The sequence below is a fragment of the Syngnathus acus genome, chromosome 2, assembly GCF_901709675.1.
Source record: "Syngnathus acus chromosome 2, fSynAcu1.2, whole genome shotgun sequence".
Classification (NCBI taxonomy): domain Eukaryota; kingdom Metazoa; phylum Chordata; class Actinopteri; order Syngnathiformes; family Syngnathidae; genus Syngnathus; species Syngnathus acus.
Genome location: NC_051088.1, coordinates 22,811,435 through 22,829,689, shown reverse-complemented (window position 1 = coordinate 22,829,689; position 18,255 = coordinate 22,811,435). Strand labels below are relative to the sequence as shown.

Sequence of the window (18,255 nt, the reverse complement as noted above, 5' to 3'; positions counted from 1 at the left end):
GTGCGGGTTCGATTCCACCTCCGGCCCTCCCTGTGTGGAGTTTGCATGTTCTCCCCGGGCCCGCGTGGGTTTTCTCCGGGCACTCCGGTTTCCTCCCACATCCCAAAGACATGCTTGGTAGGCGATTGAAGGCTCCAAATTGTCCCTAGGTGTGAGTGCGAGTGCAAATGGTTGTTTGTCTCTGTGTGCCCTGTGATTGGCTGGCGACCGGTTCAGGGTGTCCCCCGCCTACTGCCCGATGACGGCTGGGATAGGCTCCAGCACTCCCGCGACCCCCGTGGGGACTAAGCGGTTCAGAAAATGGATGGATGGATGGTTTATTTTCCAATTCCCCAAAACAAATAGAATAAAATATTATCGTTTACAATTTCTCGAGTGCTTATCTTACTCTGTATGACACCCAGACTGAAAATACTCTGCATAAATATTACTATTGAAAATTTTGTGGAAGCACTTCAAAAGCATAAATATTATTATTGAGAATTTTGTGGAAGCACTTCAAAAGCCTCCTCAATATATTGTTGACTGTAAATTCACATCAATTGAAAAAAGTCCTTGATGACTCCGTATATTGCGAGCCTTAACATGGATCTTGCAATGTTTGGGTCACGTCTTGTTGTGTTTACCAGCGACATGCAACGAGAAGCAGTCACGGTGCGGCACGCCTATTGCCCATGTGCTTCATCCTGTCGGCTCCATTGACGGATGCGTCACGCGCTCGGAGCTTTGCATAAAATGTGTATCAGTGGGCCAGCGCACGAGTCGGCACATGGCGAGCGCGCATGTTGCTTGCATGGCTTTACACAGAGCAGCGCATCAAATTAACCCCACTTGGCACGTCATTCCCACCAATCAAAGCGTGCGAGAGGAAACGAAATCTCAAGGAGAGAGAGAGAGCGAGAGAGAGAGAGAGAGAGAGAGAGAGTGATCAAAGCTGCAACACACAAGTTGGTGACGCTCACATCTTCAACTCACTTGCAAACGTGACGATTGTGGGTGTGTGTGTCACGCATGACACGCGGATGTGTTGACTCCACTTTCTTCGAAGGCGTGCACGAGAAGGGTTCAGCAGAAAGCATCTAGGTTGATTCCAAGCGCAAGTAGAGGACTGCTGCGCGCAATTAACAGCCGGAAAGCGCTTCCATCACTCGGTCTTTTTTTTTGCTCGGTTGAGAAGAGCAGGTGCTTTGGGATTTTTCTTTTTTTCAGCTGTATTCACCAGATTTCATCTCCAAGAAAAATGGACAACAGCCCAGGTAAGAGAATTTAGTATTTTGTATTGATTGTGATTGCTCGACATTGACATTCTAAAGTGTCAGATGGCCCGGTAACCTTTAATGTACGGCTTGACACAGTTCACGAGTGTCCTAAAATTTGGATCCTCCGCGTCGCTGCACCAAGACGCGGCCGGTGATGCTGTTCCCTTCCTGCTGAGGCGCTCCATGAAAACAAGCTCACGTACTGTCATTCCGCGCTTCTCTCCATGCACCTGCCAAAGTCGCGTTATCAGCAAACAAACAAGCAGCATGTTTGTTTACACTGTCGAGACCTTCAAAGTTGACTTGCAGCAGTCCTCCCACTTGCTCTTCTTTCCGACTTGACGTCTCATCATCAACCGGGTAGTCCACTCACCTTCTCTGAACTGCAGCATGCTACCGAATTCAATTTGGCAATGTAGGCTGAAGTTCCATGCTTATGACGAAGGTCTTTTTGCAGTATCTCCACAATCATGATTTTGCACTGTGCGTTCTTTTAAATATTTTAGCCAACTCCTCTTGACTTGGGTGAAACGCACCTTGCGTTGGAAAAGCACGGAACAAATCAAGCTGAGCTTGAGTAGCAAAAAATACTGCAATATCTGAAGACTTTTTTTTTTATGCCTAGAATGGTTTAAAACGATGTTCAACGAGCATTGTGGATGTTGACCCACAAGTGATGATGAGCTGGTGTGGACCTGAAATAGACACCGGTGCTTAGCTAGCCGCACACCTTATTTAGTTTTGCTTATTTGTGAGGTCTTGCTCTAACAATATAGTGGGTGCTATTTCGGGTGTTGCAATGCACTCACTCAAAACTCGTTGAATGAAGGGAGGCAGCCGAAATATTAGGAACACTTAATATGATGTAGGCTGATTCTCTTTGGAATGTGCTTCTTATGTTGTGGTTTGCCATCATACATGACAGCAGTTTCTCGGGCTGCATTTTGTAATCAAAACATGAGTGAATGGTTAAAAAATAAACATGTATAGCGTGCATATGAAAAAAAAAGGGGTCAATTAGACAGTTTGTCGTCATCTCACAAAAATGATGCACTGGAAGGCGACCTGCTGCCTTGTTGTCAGCATGAGTCACAAAAACTCCGCCTGCAGTGCTGACTCCGTCCAAGTTTTGCATCTTTCGATCAGAAATTCCAGCAAAACAAAAAAATAAATTGCACGTGCCCTCCCTCACAGAGCCCCGTGCAACGCGTGAGCTGCTCAAGCCCCGCCCACCACCCGCTGCCGCTCTCACGGGCGCTTCAGTGCTGTTGTTACCGCCTCCGGAGTTTGGTCAGTGGGTCAGCGATTTCATGCATTCAAGTGCAGTGTTTTTTTTTTTTTTCTCTCTCCGCTCTATATCAGTCACGTTTTCCCACCTCATGGTGAGGCAAAAGTCAGGCGCTGGCCCCGCCCACCTCGTGCAGTTGTCGCTGGTTATCAGTGAGTGCAATGCAGTATCTGTCCCCGTGACATCGTTCCAGGGCAAGCATCCGATTAGGGCGCGTTGGCCTCTGGAACGTGACTGCGTTTACAAACCAAACGGATTTCCGATAGCAACGTAAAGGTGGAAAAAAAAAAAATCAGGCTGAGCAATGTTTTCAAGAATACATAAATGATAAGGCAAAAGACTTTTTTTTTTTTCTTCATTTAAAAATCAACTGCAAGGCATTTCAGAAGAAGACATACAGCAGGGGTGTCAAACTCATTTTTTTAGTCATAGTTTCCTTCGGAGGGCCATTATGACTGTCAACCAAAATAAATGTATGAACGCCTCATGTTATATATAGCGCAATCTGACAAATAACTCCTTTTCAAATCAGACTGGTAAAAAAATATATATTTTTATAGGATGATTTTTAAAAGTGAAGACAATTTGCAATTTTAGTCATGACACATGAATTCAATGCACAATTTGTTTTTGCGGACCACATAAAATGATGTAGCGTGCCGCATCTGGTCCCCGGGCCTTGACTTTGACACCTGTGACATACAGCCAGAATGTTGGGTTTTTGGTTTTAATCAAGAAAACTAGCAGTTATTCAAATCCAGTACAGCACATTTTTCAACTGCTGCAGGTTCACATATGACATGACACCCGAAACCGATTTGCGTCCCTCTCGAAGTAGGTTGATGCACTTTGGAGGGAGGCTTGAGGCAGGTTGCTGTGGCATTGACCTACTTGAGCTCACTTTGAGTTCCTGCGGTTGCTGCAAACACCAAAGAGTAAACACATCGCTAGTAGGTCTTGCCGTATGCCACATTAGCGAGGACCTTTCCCTCATGCGTGCACGTTGCTCCCTGCTCACGTTGCTTCTCTGCCTGACTCCAATCGCACGCACGGGTAAGCTGCAGATTGTCATTGAAGCCTCATTGTGGTTTCAATTAGTGCCGTCGACAGTGACCCAAATTCAAAGTGGCTCGGGCCAGGCGACAGTGTGCGCGTGGGAAATGCCAGAAGATGAAGGCAAACAGTGCATGCATGGGAAAAAGTGTGAGGCAAAAACACCAGGAGCACTGACTTTCCTATACTTGCTTTTACCCAATATCAATCTTTTTTTCCAATCAGAAGTAACAAAAGCTATTTGAATTGATTATAAATTGACAGTCTGATATAGAGTGAAAATATATGTGACACAAAATAGAGAGTCCAGGGATAAAAAGTATGCAAAGAGAAGAAACGTGCTTGAAGGCAATTTTGGCAACTAAAAAAGCCTCACTTGTGTTTTGTTGCTCATCTCGACACGGGACTGCGGATTTGTTTGGAGCCGAAAGCGTGTCAGGAGCTCACGCACGCATGTGAGGCGGCAGTCAGGTGTCGTGCGGCTCGCTGGCACTGGGCACGATGCCAGGAGAGCGTGAGCGTGGCGTGGCACGGTGGTTATTATTGGAGTTGAGGAGGCAAATGCACGTGAGGCCATGTCTCAGCTCATCTACAACGCATGACTGGAAAAGGGGGCGGGGCAAAGACAAACCCCGGATGCGTTGTGTGCGCACCGGCATAATACTGCATTTTCCTTTTGTGTAAAAAAAAAAAAAAAAAAAGATGCGAGTGCTCTCCGCCTTCCTGCGCAGATCCCGTGCAGCAGCCGTATTTTTAGTCTGCACGTTTTGTCAGCTTGAGCAGGTTCTCACGGAGCTTTTGCCTATCGGTCCAGGACCATCATTACACGACATTGCGTTTTAGCTGAACAAGTGGCGGAATTTTGGGGAGCCGCTCGTAGTTGTACATTCATGGTGATTTTTGTGCGTGCTGATTCCTAATCTGCCCGTGTTATTTCTCTAGCGCGTCATCTTTTCATAATTCGATAATTCCGCCTTCCTGTGTGGAGTTTGCATGTTCTTCCCGTGCCCGCGTTGGTTTCCTCCCGCATCCCATTGGAGGCCGATTGACTCCTCCAAAATGCAGTCGTAGGTTGTCCGGCTATGTGTGCTCTGCAACTGAGTGACGACACCGATACCCGGTATCGATACTCGCCCATCCCTAAACCATTCCATGAAGATTATCGCAGAATCAGTTCTTTTGCCCCTACGCCATAAAGTCGAAGCAAACATCCTCCATAAATATCATAAAGGTGAACTTGAAGTGAGTAACCCAAGCGTGGCTTGCTTCGCAGGAGGCGGAGTCATCCTGTATGCAGGCTCGTCCGGAAGTTCCAGCCCCAGCCCGGGGAGCCCCTCCAGCGGCTACCAGACACACTCGCAGCCCTCGTCGCCGGAGAATGTGACCTTCACAGAGATCGGGGCGATGAAAGAGAGGTCGGACGGGTCCGCCAGTCCGACCTCAAAGGTCCGCTTCGCCGAGGTGTACGGCGGTTCTCCTGCACCGCAGCAAACCTATGCACATCTGATTGGTGGGAAAAGGCCCAGCTGTGCTTTCCATGGAACTTTTACGAGTATGTATTTTCTCACTGTCCTTACTGTCTGACTTACTTGGGGAAGTTCACTGGCAACTCTTCTTGTGCTACCACAGAGAATGGTGGAATGGTTCTGCTCTGCAAGGTCTGCGGTGACATTGCGTCCGGTTTCCACTATGGCGTGCACGCATGTGAAGGATGCAAGGTAAGCCCCGCCTCCTCCGAGGAATGGAAGCCTGCTGTGGAATTTTGCAGCTGATTTTAGAGAACGCTCCGTTCTGCTTTCAGGGTTTTTTCCGCCGCAGCATCCAGCAGAACATCAACTACAAGATGTGCGTGAAGAACGAGAAGTGTCTGATCATGCGCATGAACCGCAATCGGTGCCAGCACTGTCGCTTCAAGAAGTGCTTGTCCGTCGGCATGTCACGAGACGGTGAGATTTTTCGGCTTTCGGTGCAGAATGGAAGGTTGTGAAATGTGATTTTATGAGCAAAAGCAGTCTCCTTTGATGGACGCTCGCGTTTGCTCCCCCCCCCTCCTCCTGGTAGCCCGCCTCCATCCCCCTGTCAGACAACGATTTATGGGTACACCAGCCCCCAAGTCCCCAAAGCGATCTATCATCCGGGAAACTGCTACAAAGAGGGGGATTATTTTAAGAAACAGGGTCGACTTCATTACCTGGCGTGCGCTCAAAGACGGGGAACAATTAAGCAGCCCGAGATGCAGAAAGCCGTCGAGCGCGTGACAATCAAGTCGGCATCCTTGATCACTAATGGCCGCAAATTAAAAAAAAGGCTGACCCAGAAAAATAGCAAGTAATGTTCTCACGCAGCATGTTGTGACCTAGTTAGTGTAGTTTGCCAGCTTTTCTTCTGCCGTTATTTCTGCCAGGTGCGCAAACAGTCGGGTGGCAAAAGCCGACACGCTGACGGTAAAAGCGGCTAGCCTGAACCTAAAAATGGGCCATTTCTTCTGCCACACCAATCCAGCAGCGCAACCTAAAAAGCCACTTTTGCTCGCTTTGAAAAACAGGAAAACCACACGCAACTGCCTCCAGCCCACAATCACCCCGATTTCGCAGTCGGGCAACCACATTGGCAACGGCAATTCAGCAAGTGAGAAAAGCAGAATGTATATTTCGCAAAACAGGCCAGTAAATCATCTATTTGGAGCATGCTTTGTTAAAAGTTTGCACACTTTGGCATAACCTGCTTTTGCCAGCCCCCCCCCCCCCCCCCCCCCCCACGCAAACACTCGCCCCTCATCTGTTTCACTTTCCGCGTTTGAGCGGAGCCCACCACATCGGCGGCGTCACGCTCACGTTGCCCCACTGGCCTACTTAACAAGTGAGGGAGAGAGAAACAGCGCTGCATGGAAGGAGGAGAGGATGAGGCCGATGTGTCTAAAAATAGCTTCTCCAGCTGATGGTTACCGTGGGAAGTTTGCAACTTCCAACAATGCCCCTCCTTGCAACACTTCCTGGAACATGAGCGCCACCTCCAGTCAGAAGTTTGACTTTCAGTGAAAAAAATCATAAGTGCGGCTTTGTTTTGTGTGCAGCTGTGCGTTTTGGCCGCATCCCGAAAAGAGAGAAGCAGCGACTTCTGGATGAGATGCAGAGCTACATGAAGAGCCTCAATGAGTCAGCCGCTGCGGACATGGACTACTCCTCCTCCTCTTCCCCGTCGGTGAACGAGACTCTCGCCGGCCACGATGACGGCGGCTCCAAGGAGGCCATCGGGGCCATCTCCAGAGCCTACCAGGACACCTTCAGCGGGCGGGAGAGGACGGCCAAGAGGGCCAAACTCACCAACAAGGACGCTTCTCGAGATTGCGGTTCCCGCCAGGTTTCTGGACAAGCCAAGTGCGCCCAGTCTTGCCCGCTTGATGACAACCCGCTTACATTCCACAACATGGACAACGCATATTTAGCGTCAACCAATCCAACTCATCGGCCGAGCGTCGACACTCTGCATCGTTGTCGCAAAGCGGGGAAGGCTTCAAACCAGCCCTCCTGTCCGTGGAAGTTAGCTCCGGGAGCTAAAGTGTTGGTAAGTTCTGGAAGGAAACGACATTGGCTTCAAATGGCCTCACTCACGCCTTTCGTGTTTTGTCTCACCTTGTCCGACAGGCGTGTCCTCTGAACGCGTGCCCCGTATCTGGTTCGGAACGCAGCAGTCAGGACATCTGGGAGTCCTTTTCTCAGTGTTTCACTCCTGCAGTCAAGGAAGTGGTGGAATTCGCTAAGGGCATTCCAGGATTTCAAGAGCTTAGCCAGCAGGACCAAGTCATGCTGCTTAAATCGGGAACCTTCCAGGTAACGTCATGATCACTCTCCAGCCATAATCCAAAAGCTGCTGAAACACACAGGATCTTTTTTTCTCCACTTAGGTTCTTATGGTGAGGTTCAGCAACTTGTTCAATGCTGCAGAACATACGGTGACCTTCCTGAACGGTCAAACGTACCCGCTGTCCACCTTACGTGCTTTGGGGATGGGTTCCCTACTCAATGCCATGTTTGACTTCAGTGAGAAGCTGGCCTCCTTGGGCTTGGAGCCTGATGAAATGGCGCTTTTCATGGCTGTTGTGTTGGTCTCAGCAGGTACGTAGTGTTCCCCAAAACATACATTTGTGATCCACTGCAGGAAAAATAATTCTTATGACTGCAGACAGTTTTCCACTGCCACCTGGATTCAACTGCAATACATTATGACGCTAATCTGTTTCATTCTTTACTTTTTGTTTTAATTATTAATTTTATTTTATTTATATGATTATTTTATTTATATTATTATTCTTATTTATATTAATTAATTAATATACATTCTCTTTATTTGAATGCTATTTTCCCTTTTTAAAGATTTGCTGTGCGTGTGTGAACGGATTAATTCTGCTTCCATTGATTTCAATGGAGCAAGATGATTTGCAATATGAGCGTGGTCACGGATGGAGTTACACTCGTATCTCATGGAAGCATTTTGGAGTATTTGACAGGTCTCCTCTGATCTCCTCAGATCGTTGGGGCATCTCAGACGCGCCGGCTGTGGAGCAGCTCCAGGAGGGGCTTATCCGAGCGCTGCGCTCGCTCCTCGCCCGGCGGCATCCGGACGACACGTCGCTCTTCTCCAAACTCCTTCTGCGGCTACCAGACCTGCGCACCCTCAACAATCTGCACTCCGACAAACTTTTGGCCTTTCGTATTGACCCCTGAGCAGACGAGCACGGCGAGAAAAACACATCCCACGGTCACACGAACTTTTTTTGTGTGAAAGGAAAAAGCAACGGGGCCATCAAATAAGAGTTGTGATGACATGTGAGGAGTCCCTTTGTTTTGACGATAAAAGGAACGTGTACATAAATATACATAGAATTATTTCAAATCTAGCGAGTCTACAGCCATGTGTCACATTTACGCAAGATTGTTTGGGGACTCAATGTAAAACGTAAATTAAGACATTTCAAACGATTCCACCCAAACATTGCGTTTGCATTGACCTCAATATGCAAATGAGTTATGGAAAGTCCCTGTGCATGTTTTGTATAATTTTTTTTGCTGCATACGTGACATTTGTCCAAATGCGACTGAACGGATAGAATGGACGGAAGCACGGTCAAATGTTCTGCTGACCTTCCAGTATAAGGTGGGACTTTGGGGGGCAGGCGGAACACGTCGTAGGGATTCAAGATGGACCTTTAATACATGGAGATGACGGAGCCAAGCGCCTGCCTGCCCCCAATGTTTGTCATACAAACTAAAGTGATATCATTTGATTGGTCGTTTCACTGATTCCTTGAGGGTATCATGGCTGATTGAGCACTTTCTGTACATTTTGTAAATCTTTCTTCCTAATAGAACGGATATAAACCTCAGATTGTGTAATATTACGCGTGCGTGTCATTTGCTTCAACATCCTTTGTTATTTATTATTTTGGAAATCAGCTACATTTCACATAATTTAGATGGGTAAATGATTCACCAAAATTGCTGGAAAATAAATCAAGTCTAGATAATACATCTTTTTTTATTTTATTTAAATGTTACAATTATTTTCCAATTTCGTGGACCACCTGCAATACGCCACGGACCACTAGAGGGCCGCCGACCACCGTTTGACGTTAACCAGTCCTCATCTAAAAATAAATACGGTAAATAAACACGACTGCCGCCTAGTGGCAAAATAGGAGACCCGGAAGTGACCGTTCTACTGACTTGAGCAAAAGCGACGACACACTTTTCCGTTTCACTGCCAATTTATCATACGTAATGGCTTGAGCTGTTTTTTTGCGTCACAATGGAACCGTCTCATCTCTTGGTAAGTCATATTTGGGCCTTTTAAATGGGTGGGCTCTGAGTAAGAGACCGGAGTTGCAGGTTAGCACGAATGCTAGCAAAAGAGCACAAACAATCGAGTTAGCGACGCCTGCTAGCATCTTCGCATTTGAGTGTCTGTTCGAATCGAGATGCCAAATGTTCCACTCTACTGTTAATAGAAACGCGGCCATTGGCGTGCTTTTTGTCCCTAACAGATGCGGAGAATAAAGAGGGAAGAGGCGGCCAACGTCTCAGGAAAGCAGCTTTGACGTGAGCTGCTTGTGGTGTTATCCCAGCATGTTGGTGACGGCGTACCTCGCCATAATTGTCCTGCTTGCCCTATGCGTTGGCCTGGAGCTGGCGGCACGTCGCTTCGGCCCACCTCAGCCGAGCCAGACGGCCTCGGCCAACCCGGCCTTCCGCCGCTTCCAGAGTGTCTTCCTCCGGGCCTACCTCCTGGCCCTGTGGGCGGACTGGCTCCAGGGTCCTTACCTCTATAAGCTGTACCGCCACTACAGCTTTTTGGAGTCGCAAATTGCCATTATTTATGTATGCGGCTTGGCCTCTTGCGTGCTCTTTGCTCCCTTTTCAGGCTGGATCCCCCAAGTCCTGGGTCGTAGACGGACCTGTCTACTCTTCTGCTTGTCCTACTCGGCCTGCTGCCTCACCAAGTTGTCCCGAGACTATTTTGTTCTGATAACGGGACGCATCCTGGGCGGTCTATCCACGTCCCTGCTCTCCACCACCTTTGAGGCCTGGTATGTGCACAGGCATGTCGCCGTCCACGATTTTCCAAAGGAGTGGATCCCGTGCACCTTCAGCAAAGCCGCCACGTGGAATCACGGGCTGGCCGTGGCAGCCGGCCTGGTGGCCAACTTGTTTGCCGAATGGCTGCACCTGGGCCCCGTGGCTCCTTTTCTTCTGGCTGTCCCCTGTTTGGCGTGCTGTGCCTGGCTGGTGGTGAGCGACTGGGGCAAGGAAGAAGCGGAGGACGGCCCTGAGGGTGACAAAGGGACGCTCCTGCTGGGAGGCCCGGCCCGGATGTCGGCAAAGGGCCGCTTCTTGCACAGCTGCCACGATGGACTGCGCTGCTTGCTGTCAGACAGGAGGGTCATGCTCTTGGGCGGCGTGCAGGCTCTGTTTGAAAGTGTCCTCTACATCTTTGTTTTCCTGTGGACCCCGGTACTGGACCCTCACGGGCCTCCCCTAGGAATCGTCTTCTCCTGCCTGATGGCTGCCTCCATGGTCGGCTCCCTAATGTTCCGCTTGGCCACGTCGGCGCATTACCGTCTCCAGCCGGGCCACGTCCTCTGCTTGGCTGTTCTGATGGCCTTTTTCTCCTTCTTCATGTTGACTTTTTCCACGGCGCCAGGCCAGCCGAGACCGCGCGAGTCCTTCTTGGCCTTCCTGCTGCTGGAGCTGGCTTGTGGCCTCTACTTCCCGGCGCTCAGCTTCCTCCAGGGCAGGGTGATCCCGGAGGAGAAGCGAGCCGGAGTGCTAGCTTGGTTCCGCCTGCCTCTGCATCTGCTGGCCTGCTTGGGGCTGCTGGCGCTCCACGGCGAGGTGTCGGGCGCGGGCGGAGGGGAAGGGGGCGGCGGTACCAGGCACATGTTTGGCGGCTGCGCGCTTATGATGCTGGCGGCCTTGATGGCCGTCGTCAGTTTGTTCGCGCTGGGCAGGAATGACTCGGACCTCAGACTGGAGGGAACCAGAGCAGAAGGCGAAATGTACTGAGGCGTCGACAGTGCAACGCAAGTTTTCTTACAGACGCTGTCATGTCATTTCTTTGCAGCTAAGGTTAGAAAGCAAGAAAGGGTCAGAAAATAAATTTGACCTCAACTCTAGGTACCTATGCATTTTTTTTTTTATACCATACCTGAGTGACCATGTAAATGCATCATCGCTCTTTCTGACTGTGAATGGCGAAAGAAGGGTCTGAATAATATTTAATCAATTTACTTTACTTTGTAAAGCAGATTTTTTTTTTTTATGTAAAAAGATTCCCTTACTAAGGAGAAGCAGTCACATTATTTCATCCATATTTTATATTTTCATAGTACTCATTCGGTATTACCGGAGTAAAAATGATGCCGTTTGTTCATAATAGTTGTGACGTCACATAAAATTAATTTGACAGAAGTTTTCATTGCACACATGACTTCCTATTTGTCTCATACAGGGCAGGGATTGGTTCCCTGTCCCAGCGTCGTGTTCGGATTGCATCACAATTTCTAAAGATCCACCATCGTCTCCTCGTCCAGCCGGCACTCCAGTTCAAGTGGCCTGGATCAACTGAGATTCTATCTGAAAATGCTTCTTGTCTGTCTATATGTGACCTGCACTTCACTGGCGACCAGTCCAGGGTGTACCTGGATAAACACTATCAAAAATAAATGGATGGATGGATGTGTTTGGTAAATCTGGCACTTGTGTGGTTCTTGCAAGAATACCGTTGAACAAAGGCCTTAGCTTGAGCAGAGCCAATACTATATATTTTAACTTTTCATGACAGAACTATATATCTTAATATGAGTGTAAAGCTTGAAGTTTATTTTTGAAAGTCAAATGCAATTTTTGTGTAGTTTTTGAGTTCAATGACACAAAATTTACAAAAAGGTTGGCGACTTGCTTGGTGTCCGATTTAAATTTAGTTTCACAGCTAAATATAGTGCTGTTTGTGTATGCGACTCATGTGCTTTTTTTTTTTTGACTGGTTGTTTGCCTTATTTTGTTTTACAGTATTTTTCATGCAAACGTGTCTGTAAATATTGCGAAACACGACTACTGTGACAACATTTTGTTTAATTTACGTTATGAGAAAAAAATATATATTTCCCACGTCGCTGACAGAAAAACGTCACGGTAAACGCCGGCAACTATGACGTCAGTATCAAACGCTCATCTGGCACAGAAATAACCAATCACATACCGACATAGGAGTTGGCACGTCTCGCAGCCATCCAATCAAATCTCTCAATACTGGAGCGGACCGTTCAGCCATGTTGTGGTTTTGAATGAGGAAGAAGCGGGAGATAGTACTCTTCGACGACTTTTTTCCGCCAAATACCGTTTCGTTAAGGATATTAAACGGTTTAGTGTGGTACACAACACCATACGGGGCATTCCGAATGCATTGTTTGCCACCTCTCGCTTCCCTGTAGTAATTTAGACATAGTCCTGTAAATTAGCTGCGTTGCTAACAACGTTGGCTAGCGAGCTCGTTAGCATTGCTAGCAAACAAGCTAGCGAAGTCCCCGTTAGCTAAACTATCGGTCAGTGCAAACTTTTTGAATCAGCTCCGTTTAACGCGTCTCGCTCGAATGACTCGCGCTTGGTCAGCGAGTGTTGGCTCCAAAGACCGCTAGACGGCACCTTTTTGAAGCGATTTAATGTAAACTGGCGACGTAATTAGGGCAAACTCGAAAACATGTTGAATAAATTATACGAATGGGTCAATGAGTCAAGCGTTCGCAACGGTGTTCCAGCTGTGGAGCCGTCTCATACAGACCGGCCAGACGGAGATGATGACAGTAGGATGAGACGGAAAAGAAGATTTGAATGGTAAGCAGGATGCCGAAGCAGTATTTGATCACAAAACTAAACGTTGGTCATTTTATCTTCTAATTACATGCACCACTCTCTTTTAAGCTTGGCAGACGGACATGTGGGCGACCAAAATGAACGGACACTAAAGAAATCTCGAATGGGTAATTCGATAACTGCATTAACGTTACCCATCATCAGAATTGACCCTCTGCCCCAACTCTAACACCTCATGTTTTCCTTCAGGAGATCTTATTGACACTGTCAAGATTGCAGCTGAAGGACTAAAGAATCGGAGCTCAAGCGTGGCGACATGGATGAAGACCAGTGTGAGTCCGACCTTGAGAAACATACTGCCTGCATTCTCTGGTCGTCATCGTCTTGAACTTCAGCCACCCACATCATCAGCGGCAAGTTGGACGCCGCTTCCCGTAAGTCAAGTATCTAGGGTTTGTGAATGCAATATGGGCTGGATGTTTAATGGATTGTTTTAGGGATTCCAGTGGTTGATATAAGTTGATGCAAACGTGTGCCTTGTTGTATTCTGTTCAGGATGCAGATGTAAATCCGACGTTTGCTGCTCCCGTTACAACTTTGGAATGGAAAACGCCCAGATCGGGTAAGTTGTTGTATTTGGTTGCGCTTGTCAAGCTTCGGTGGGAAAGAATATTTCTGCTCATGAACGCGGTCCACCATCCTTGCGATGGCTGGGTCACTGCTCGTCTCTTTGGGAATGTAAAGTTTGCAGGCGACACGTGCATATTAGTACTCCGCATCAGGAAGGCCCCAAAATAAACGGGCATCCATGCAGCTCGCCCACCACCGTCAAGCCCGACCCGGCCCCCTCCGCGCGGCTCGGCAGGCCCATCAACAGAAAGTACGCCATTCTGAGGTACTCCAAACATTGCCTCGCACCATGTTTGTCGTTGGCGTGATGAACGCATTCTTTGCTTTTAGTGTGTTGAGCGGCGCCCCCGCGACAAGCGGCTCCTGCGGCAGCATGTACGACAAGACCTTTCCCATCAAAGTGGCGCAGAGGCCGTCGCTCGCTGCCACGGCGGGCCACGTACGTGGCGCCAAAGCCCGGTGCACCGCGCAGGAGGTGCGATCCCCCTTCGCTCATCACTCGGCGGCGGTACTTGTCCAGCCGTTGGCTGATCGCGTTTTCTGCAGTCTATTCTTTTAGAGGAGAAGGAGGCATACAGGCAGCTTCTGACCATGGTCTCGGCCGGCCACTCTTGTCTTTTCAACGGCCACTCGCCTACCGTGGTGAGGTCGCAGAGGGATTTGTACGTACGCTCGCTTCCTATTTTCCAAACGTTGCATTTCATCTGGAACGGCGGTGCGCTCGGTCGGTCACAGTTGCCAGTAAAAATGTCCTCCTCTTCCCGTCAGCACCAGCTTCCTGAGCCCCAGCCGCCGACTGCTACACTTATCTTCCTTCGCCGCTTCGGCGACGGGGGATTCTTCCGAGGAGCCGAGCAGCCCCCTTGGCAACGGAGGGGTGTCGAGCCGGAGCTCCAGCAACCTTCCCAGCCCGGCGAGCGCCTCTTACAAGACGGGGAACTCCCGGGCCTGGTCCGCCGACGCCGACCTCAGCTCCGGTCATCCCTCGCCGTCCGCCGTGCTGGACTCCTGCTCTCGGGACACTCACTCATCGGGTCGGCTCGCACCTTTTCCGGCCAAGTCCTAAATTGATTTCACGTTAACTTACTCTTTGTTTGTCGCTCTCTCTTCTGTTTTACAGCACACGACGACGACTCTGTTATTATTGTAAATGAGAAAAAGAGCAAAAAGAGGTTAGAAATTCTTTCAACCTAAAGAACTGTGCAAGCGTGATGTCTTCACGCCCTTGTTCAAGTCGCTCATTTTGTTTCTTGTGTGAATAAACAAAATAGGTCGTTTAACTCGAGGCTTCAAATCCAGTTACGTGATGCAATTTTTTTTTTTTTGCAAATGACAACATGCTCTCCTTTGTCTTCCCAGCATGCCGTGTTTCCAGGCTGAGTTGTGGATTAAAGAATTGTAAGTGAAGAATTTGACGTCTTCTTTGTGGTCATTCTGTTCATTTGACACAACTCCTGCATTGTGTCCTGCGACTTCAGAAGCAGCATCTATGACTCTCGGGCCAGAGAAAGGCGAAGACGGATCGAAGAGCAGGAGGCCTTGACCGCCCGCCTGCAGCGACAGGTGACGAGACTACGTCACACTTGTCTGGGTGCTTAGCCATTTTGCATTTCACCTGACTGTGTTACCGCCCGTCGCCTTTTAGCGCCTGTCGGAAGGAGGCCAGCGCGCCACCCATGTGGAGCTTCACGTTCGAGTTCCTTTGGAGAAGGAAATTCCTTTGACTTTCGTTATACAAAAGTCCGAGGCTTTGGAAGACAAGCCGGAATTCCCGGAACTCACAGAGGTGCCTGCACATTGTACTAAAAAAAAAAAAAAAAACGTCACCGTTGCGCACTTGCTACCTGCCTTACCGGTCGGTGCTTGTCGCTCCATTCGGTCAGGAAATGGAAGCACAAGTCGACAGGGTGTTGCGACGCGGGAGTTCCGACGAAGTGTTCAGTGAAGGTTTTGGTCTCAGTCTGACGCGCAAAGATCTGCAGACTCTCTGCGGCCTCAGCTGGCTAAACGACGAGGTGAGCTCCGACTGAACAGCGTGCCAAGGCTCTGTTGTCTCTCGCCAATAGAGGTTTTCCAATCACATTTTTTTTCCCACAAAAATCAGAGGACAAGCAATGCATATGAAATGTTCCATGTGGGCTTGGTTGAGTCACTTCTACCGTTCTTGCCTTTCCCCTTTTGAAGGTGATCAATTTTTACATGAACCTGCTGGTGGAGAGGAGCAAGAGCCCCAAGCTGCCTTCCGTCAACACCTTCAGCACGTTCTTCTACCCCAAACTGCGCAGCAGCGGCTACTCAGCCGTCCGCCGCTGGACCAAGAAGATGGACATCTTCTCCAAAGACATCCTCCTGGTCCCAGTCCACCTGAGTATGCATTGGTGCCTCTCTGTAAGTGTCGGCGAACGGGTGAAAGGGCTGGCTCGGACGCTTTTCTCATCTGACTTCTTTTCGCAGGTGGTGGATTTCCGCAAAAAGGCAATCACGTACTTTGACTCGATGGGAGGAAACAACGACGAAGCGTGCAAGCTTTTGTTGTAAGTTTAACGAGTGCACTTGAGAGGGGACACTTGTGCTTTTTTTTTTGCACAAGCTGTTGACAGTCAAGCCTCATGCAGTGTGTCCTTTCTAGTGATTACCTGCAACAAGAAAGCAAGGACAAAAAAGGCAAAGAACTGGACACCTCAGGTTGGAGTTTACGCAGCAAAAAGCGGAATGTAAGTGACTCATTGGTTGTTGCTTTTTTTTTTAAAAATTATTTCTCTTATTTTAATATAAATGTGATTATTTTTGACTGACCCTCAATGGGAAATTTTCTTCACTCGGAGGAGAACCGTCAGTTTGTCCCCCAGGTGTCACTGTTGGCCAGTTTGTCTCTCTACTCCAATGCACCAGGTGGCAGTAAGGCACCTCTGGTGCTTTGTCAGCGGCCAACATGTCACTGAGAGGAAAGCAGAGCGCAGCTGCTTCTAATCCACTCTCACCACAATAGCCCACTTGTTTCATTGACTGCAAAAATCCTCCACAGGGAGGAGCAAATCCACTTGAGAGTGCAGTGTCACAAAAACAACTTGTCCAGAAATGATACTTTGTGTATTGGCCTGTGTGTCCAAATGATAATGTCCAAATGGTTCTGAAAAATCCCCAAATGGCTTTGTTTTCATCCATGGTATCCCTTACGAACTCCTCAATTTTTGTCCATAACCAAGCGTGCCTCGCAGCATTAGCATTCGTGTTCTCCCTTTGCAGGAAATCCCACAGCAGATGAACGGCAGCGACTGTGGCATGTTCACATGCAAATACGCGGATTACATTACCAAAGACAGGCCCATCACGTTCACGCAGGTATGCACGCGCTGAGGCTCGCTGCACGCCGTCCTCTCCACAGTGAGCCACAATTTGATCTGTCATCTTTGCAGAAGCAAATGCCATATTTCAGGAGGAGGATGGTTTGGGAGATAGTCAATCGCAAGCTGTTGTGAAAGTGCGGGACACATTTGGAAGAACACCAGCAACACCAGCTCATCAACCAGATCAGGGACTGATGCCCCCTTCTGCCGCCGCTCTCTCTTATCTTCTGAGGCTTCTCTCAACTTGGCCTACAGGAAGTTGCTGGAGCACCAAGCACTGCCTCCCAGCTCTCTACCTGAGGTTTGACTTCAAACATTACAATGTTTCTTCAAGACTATCACTGTGGAAAACAAATTGATGAGGAGGATCAAGTTTCATCTTCAACCGATCGTCAAATTTTGAAAGCCATCATCCCGGAACTCACCTTTGAGTGTCATCAAGTTTTTATTTTATAAAAGGAAAACAATAACTCACAAAGTTATAAAGTGTCGCTGCAGGCAGGGCTCTTCACTCAACGACATATCTCACGTCTCGTTGGTATTAAAATTATTTGAGACTTGGTTTGTGATGTGGATAAAAGCTACTTGAGTCTTAACCAGAGCCAAGGTGCGTAAGTGGAATCCCGCCTCCAACGCGGCACCTTCTGTCAGAAGTAGATTTTTCTGAGAAGTGCGGCGTCATGTTACACAACAAAATGGGGGATGCCAGCAAAAGCAAACGTTGTGGACTAGCCTTTGTTTTTTGGGCCCACAATGGTTGTATATTTGCTTCGTGTAATATACACATTGACATAAAAAAGATCAATATTTTGATTAAAAAGGTGGTTGTTTTTTGGGCCCACAATGGTTGTATATTTGTTTTGTGAAATATACACGTTGACATAAAAAAAAATCTATTTTTTTATGTTGATTAAAAAGCTTTTTGAATTGCCTCAGAGTGCGCGACTTGCTCTTTTACTTTGCTGTTGAGCAGCATGTGAAAGCAAGTAGGTTCAATTTCTACCGTCAATCGGCAGAAAACGGAGCGCTGGAAACACGAGTCTTGCTAAAAGACTTCAAAGTCTATTTTATCTATGTCTTCTGAGTTAACAAATTTGGGCTATGTATATTCATAATATTTTAAGCCTTGTATATATTTTCAATTCATCTTAGAACTTGTTTTGGTACTTCCTATTTTTATGTAGTTGGTCTCTTAATAAATTCTTAATTGTTTTTTTGTCAAAACCGATTTTTTCTACAAACCAGTTATACAACACGAGAAAACTTTATTTTTCTTTTCAAAATGTGGCCCTAAGAGCTGACACTTGCATCGA

The 18,255-nt window shown here is 48.0% G+C and overlaps 3 protein-coding genes across 3 annotated transcripts; all 3 read left to right on the top strand.

Moving 5' to 3' along the window:
- The first annotated feature begins 320 nt into the window (after positions 1 to 320).
- On the top strand, positions 321 to 8,995 carry LOC119118396 (nuclear receptor subfamily 1 group D member 1-like). Its single transcript, XM_037245402.1, has 8 exons — positions 321 to 1,256; positions 4,874 to 5,152; positions 5,230 to 5,318; positions 5,402 to 5,546; positions 6,674 to 7,164; positions 7,245 to 7,430; positions 7,505 to 7,715; positions 8,128 to 8,995. The coding sequence occupies exons 1-8, from the start codon at positions 1,241 to 1,243 to the stop codon at positions 8,322 to 8,324; spliced, it is 1,614 nt and encodes a 537-aa protein (XP_037101297.1). The 5' UTR covers positions 321 to 1,240; the 3' UTR covers positions 8,325 to 8,995.
- Positions 8,996 to 9,286: 291 nt separating this feature from the next.
- On the top strand, positions 9,287 to 11,269 carry mfsd5 (major facilitator superfamily domain containing 5). The gene is made up of 2 exons (XM_037272295.1): positions 9,287 to 9,426; positions 9,641 to 11,269. Exon 2 carries the CDS (start codon positions 9,723 to 9,725, stop codon positions 11,157 to 11,159), a length of 1,437 nt encoding a protein of 478 aa, XP_037128190.1. The 5' UTR covers positions 9,287 to 9,426; positions 9,641 to 9,722; the 3' UTR covers positions 11,160 to 11,269.
- A 1,144-nt stretch (positions 11,270 to 12,413) lies between these two features.
- Positions 12,414 to 18,154, top strand: si:dkey-21c19.3 (sentrin-specific protease 1). Its single transcript, XM_037272278.1, has 18 exons — positions 12,414 to 12,986; positions 13,074 to 13,132; positions 13,215 to 13,417; positions 13,521 to 13,587; positions 13,710 to 13,860; positions 13,935 to 14,070; positions 14,142 to 14,257; positions 14,364 to 14,629; positions 14,716 to 14,767; positions 14,955 to 14,993; positions 15,074 to 15,158; positions 15,241 to 15,381; positions 15,479 to 15,610; positions 15,780 to 15,983; positions 16,050 to 16,129; positions 16,225 to 16,309; positions 16,842 to 16,937; positions 17,012 to 18,154. The coding sequence occupies exons 1-18, from the start codon at positions 12,853 to 12,855 to the stop codon at positions 17,072 to 17,074; spliced, it is 2,109 nt and encodes a 702-aa protein (XP_037128173.1). The 5' UTR covers positions 12,414 to 12,852; the 3' UTR covers positions 17,075 to 18,154.
- Positions 18,155 to 18,255: the final 101 nt, after the last annotated feature.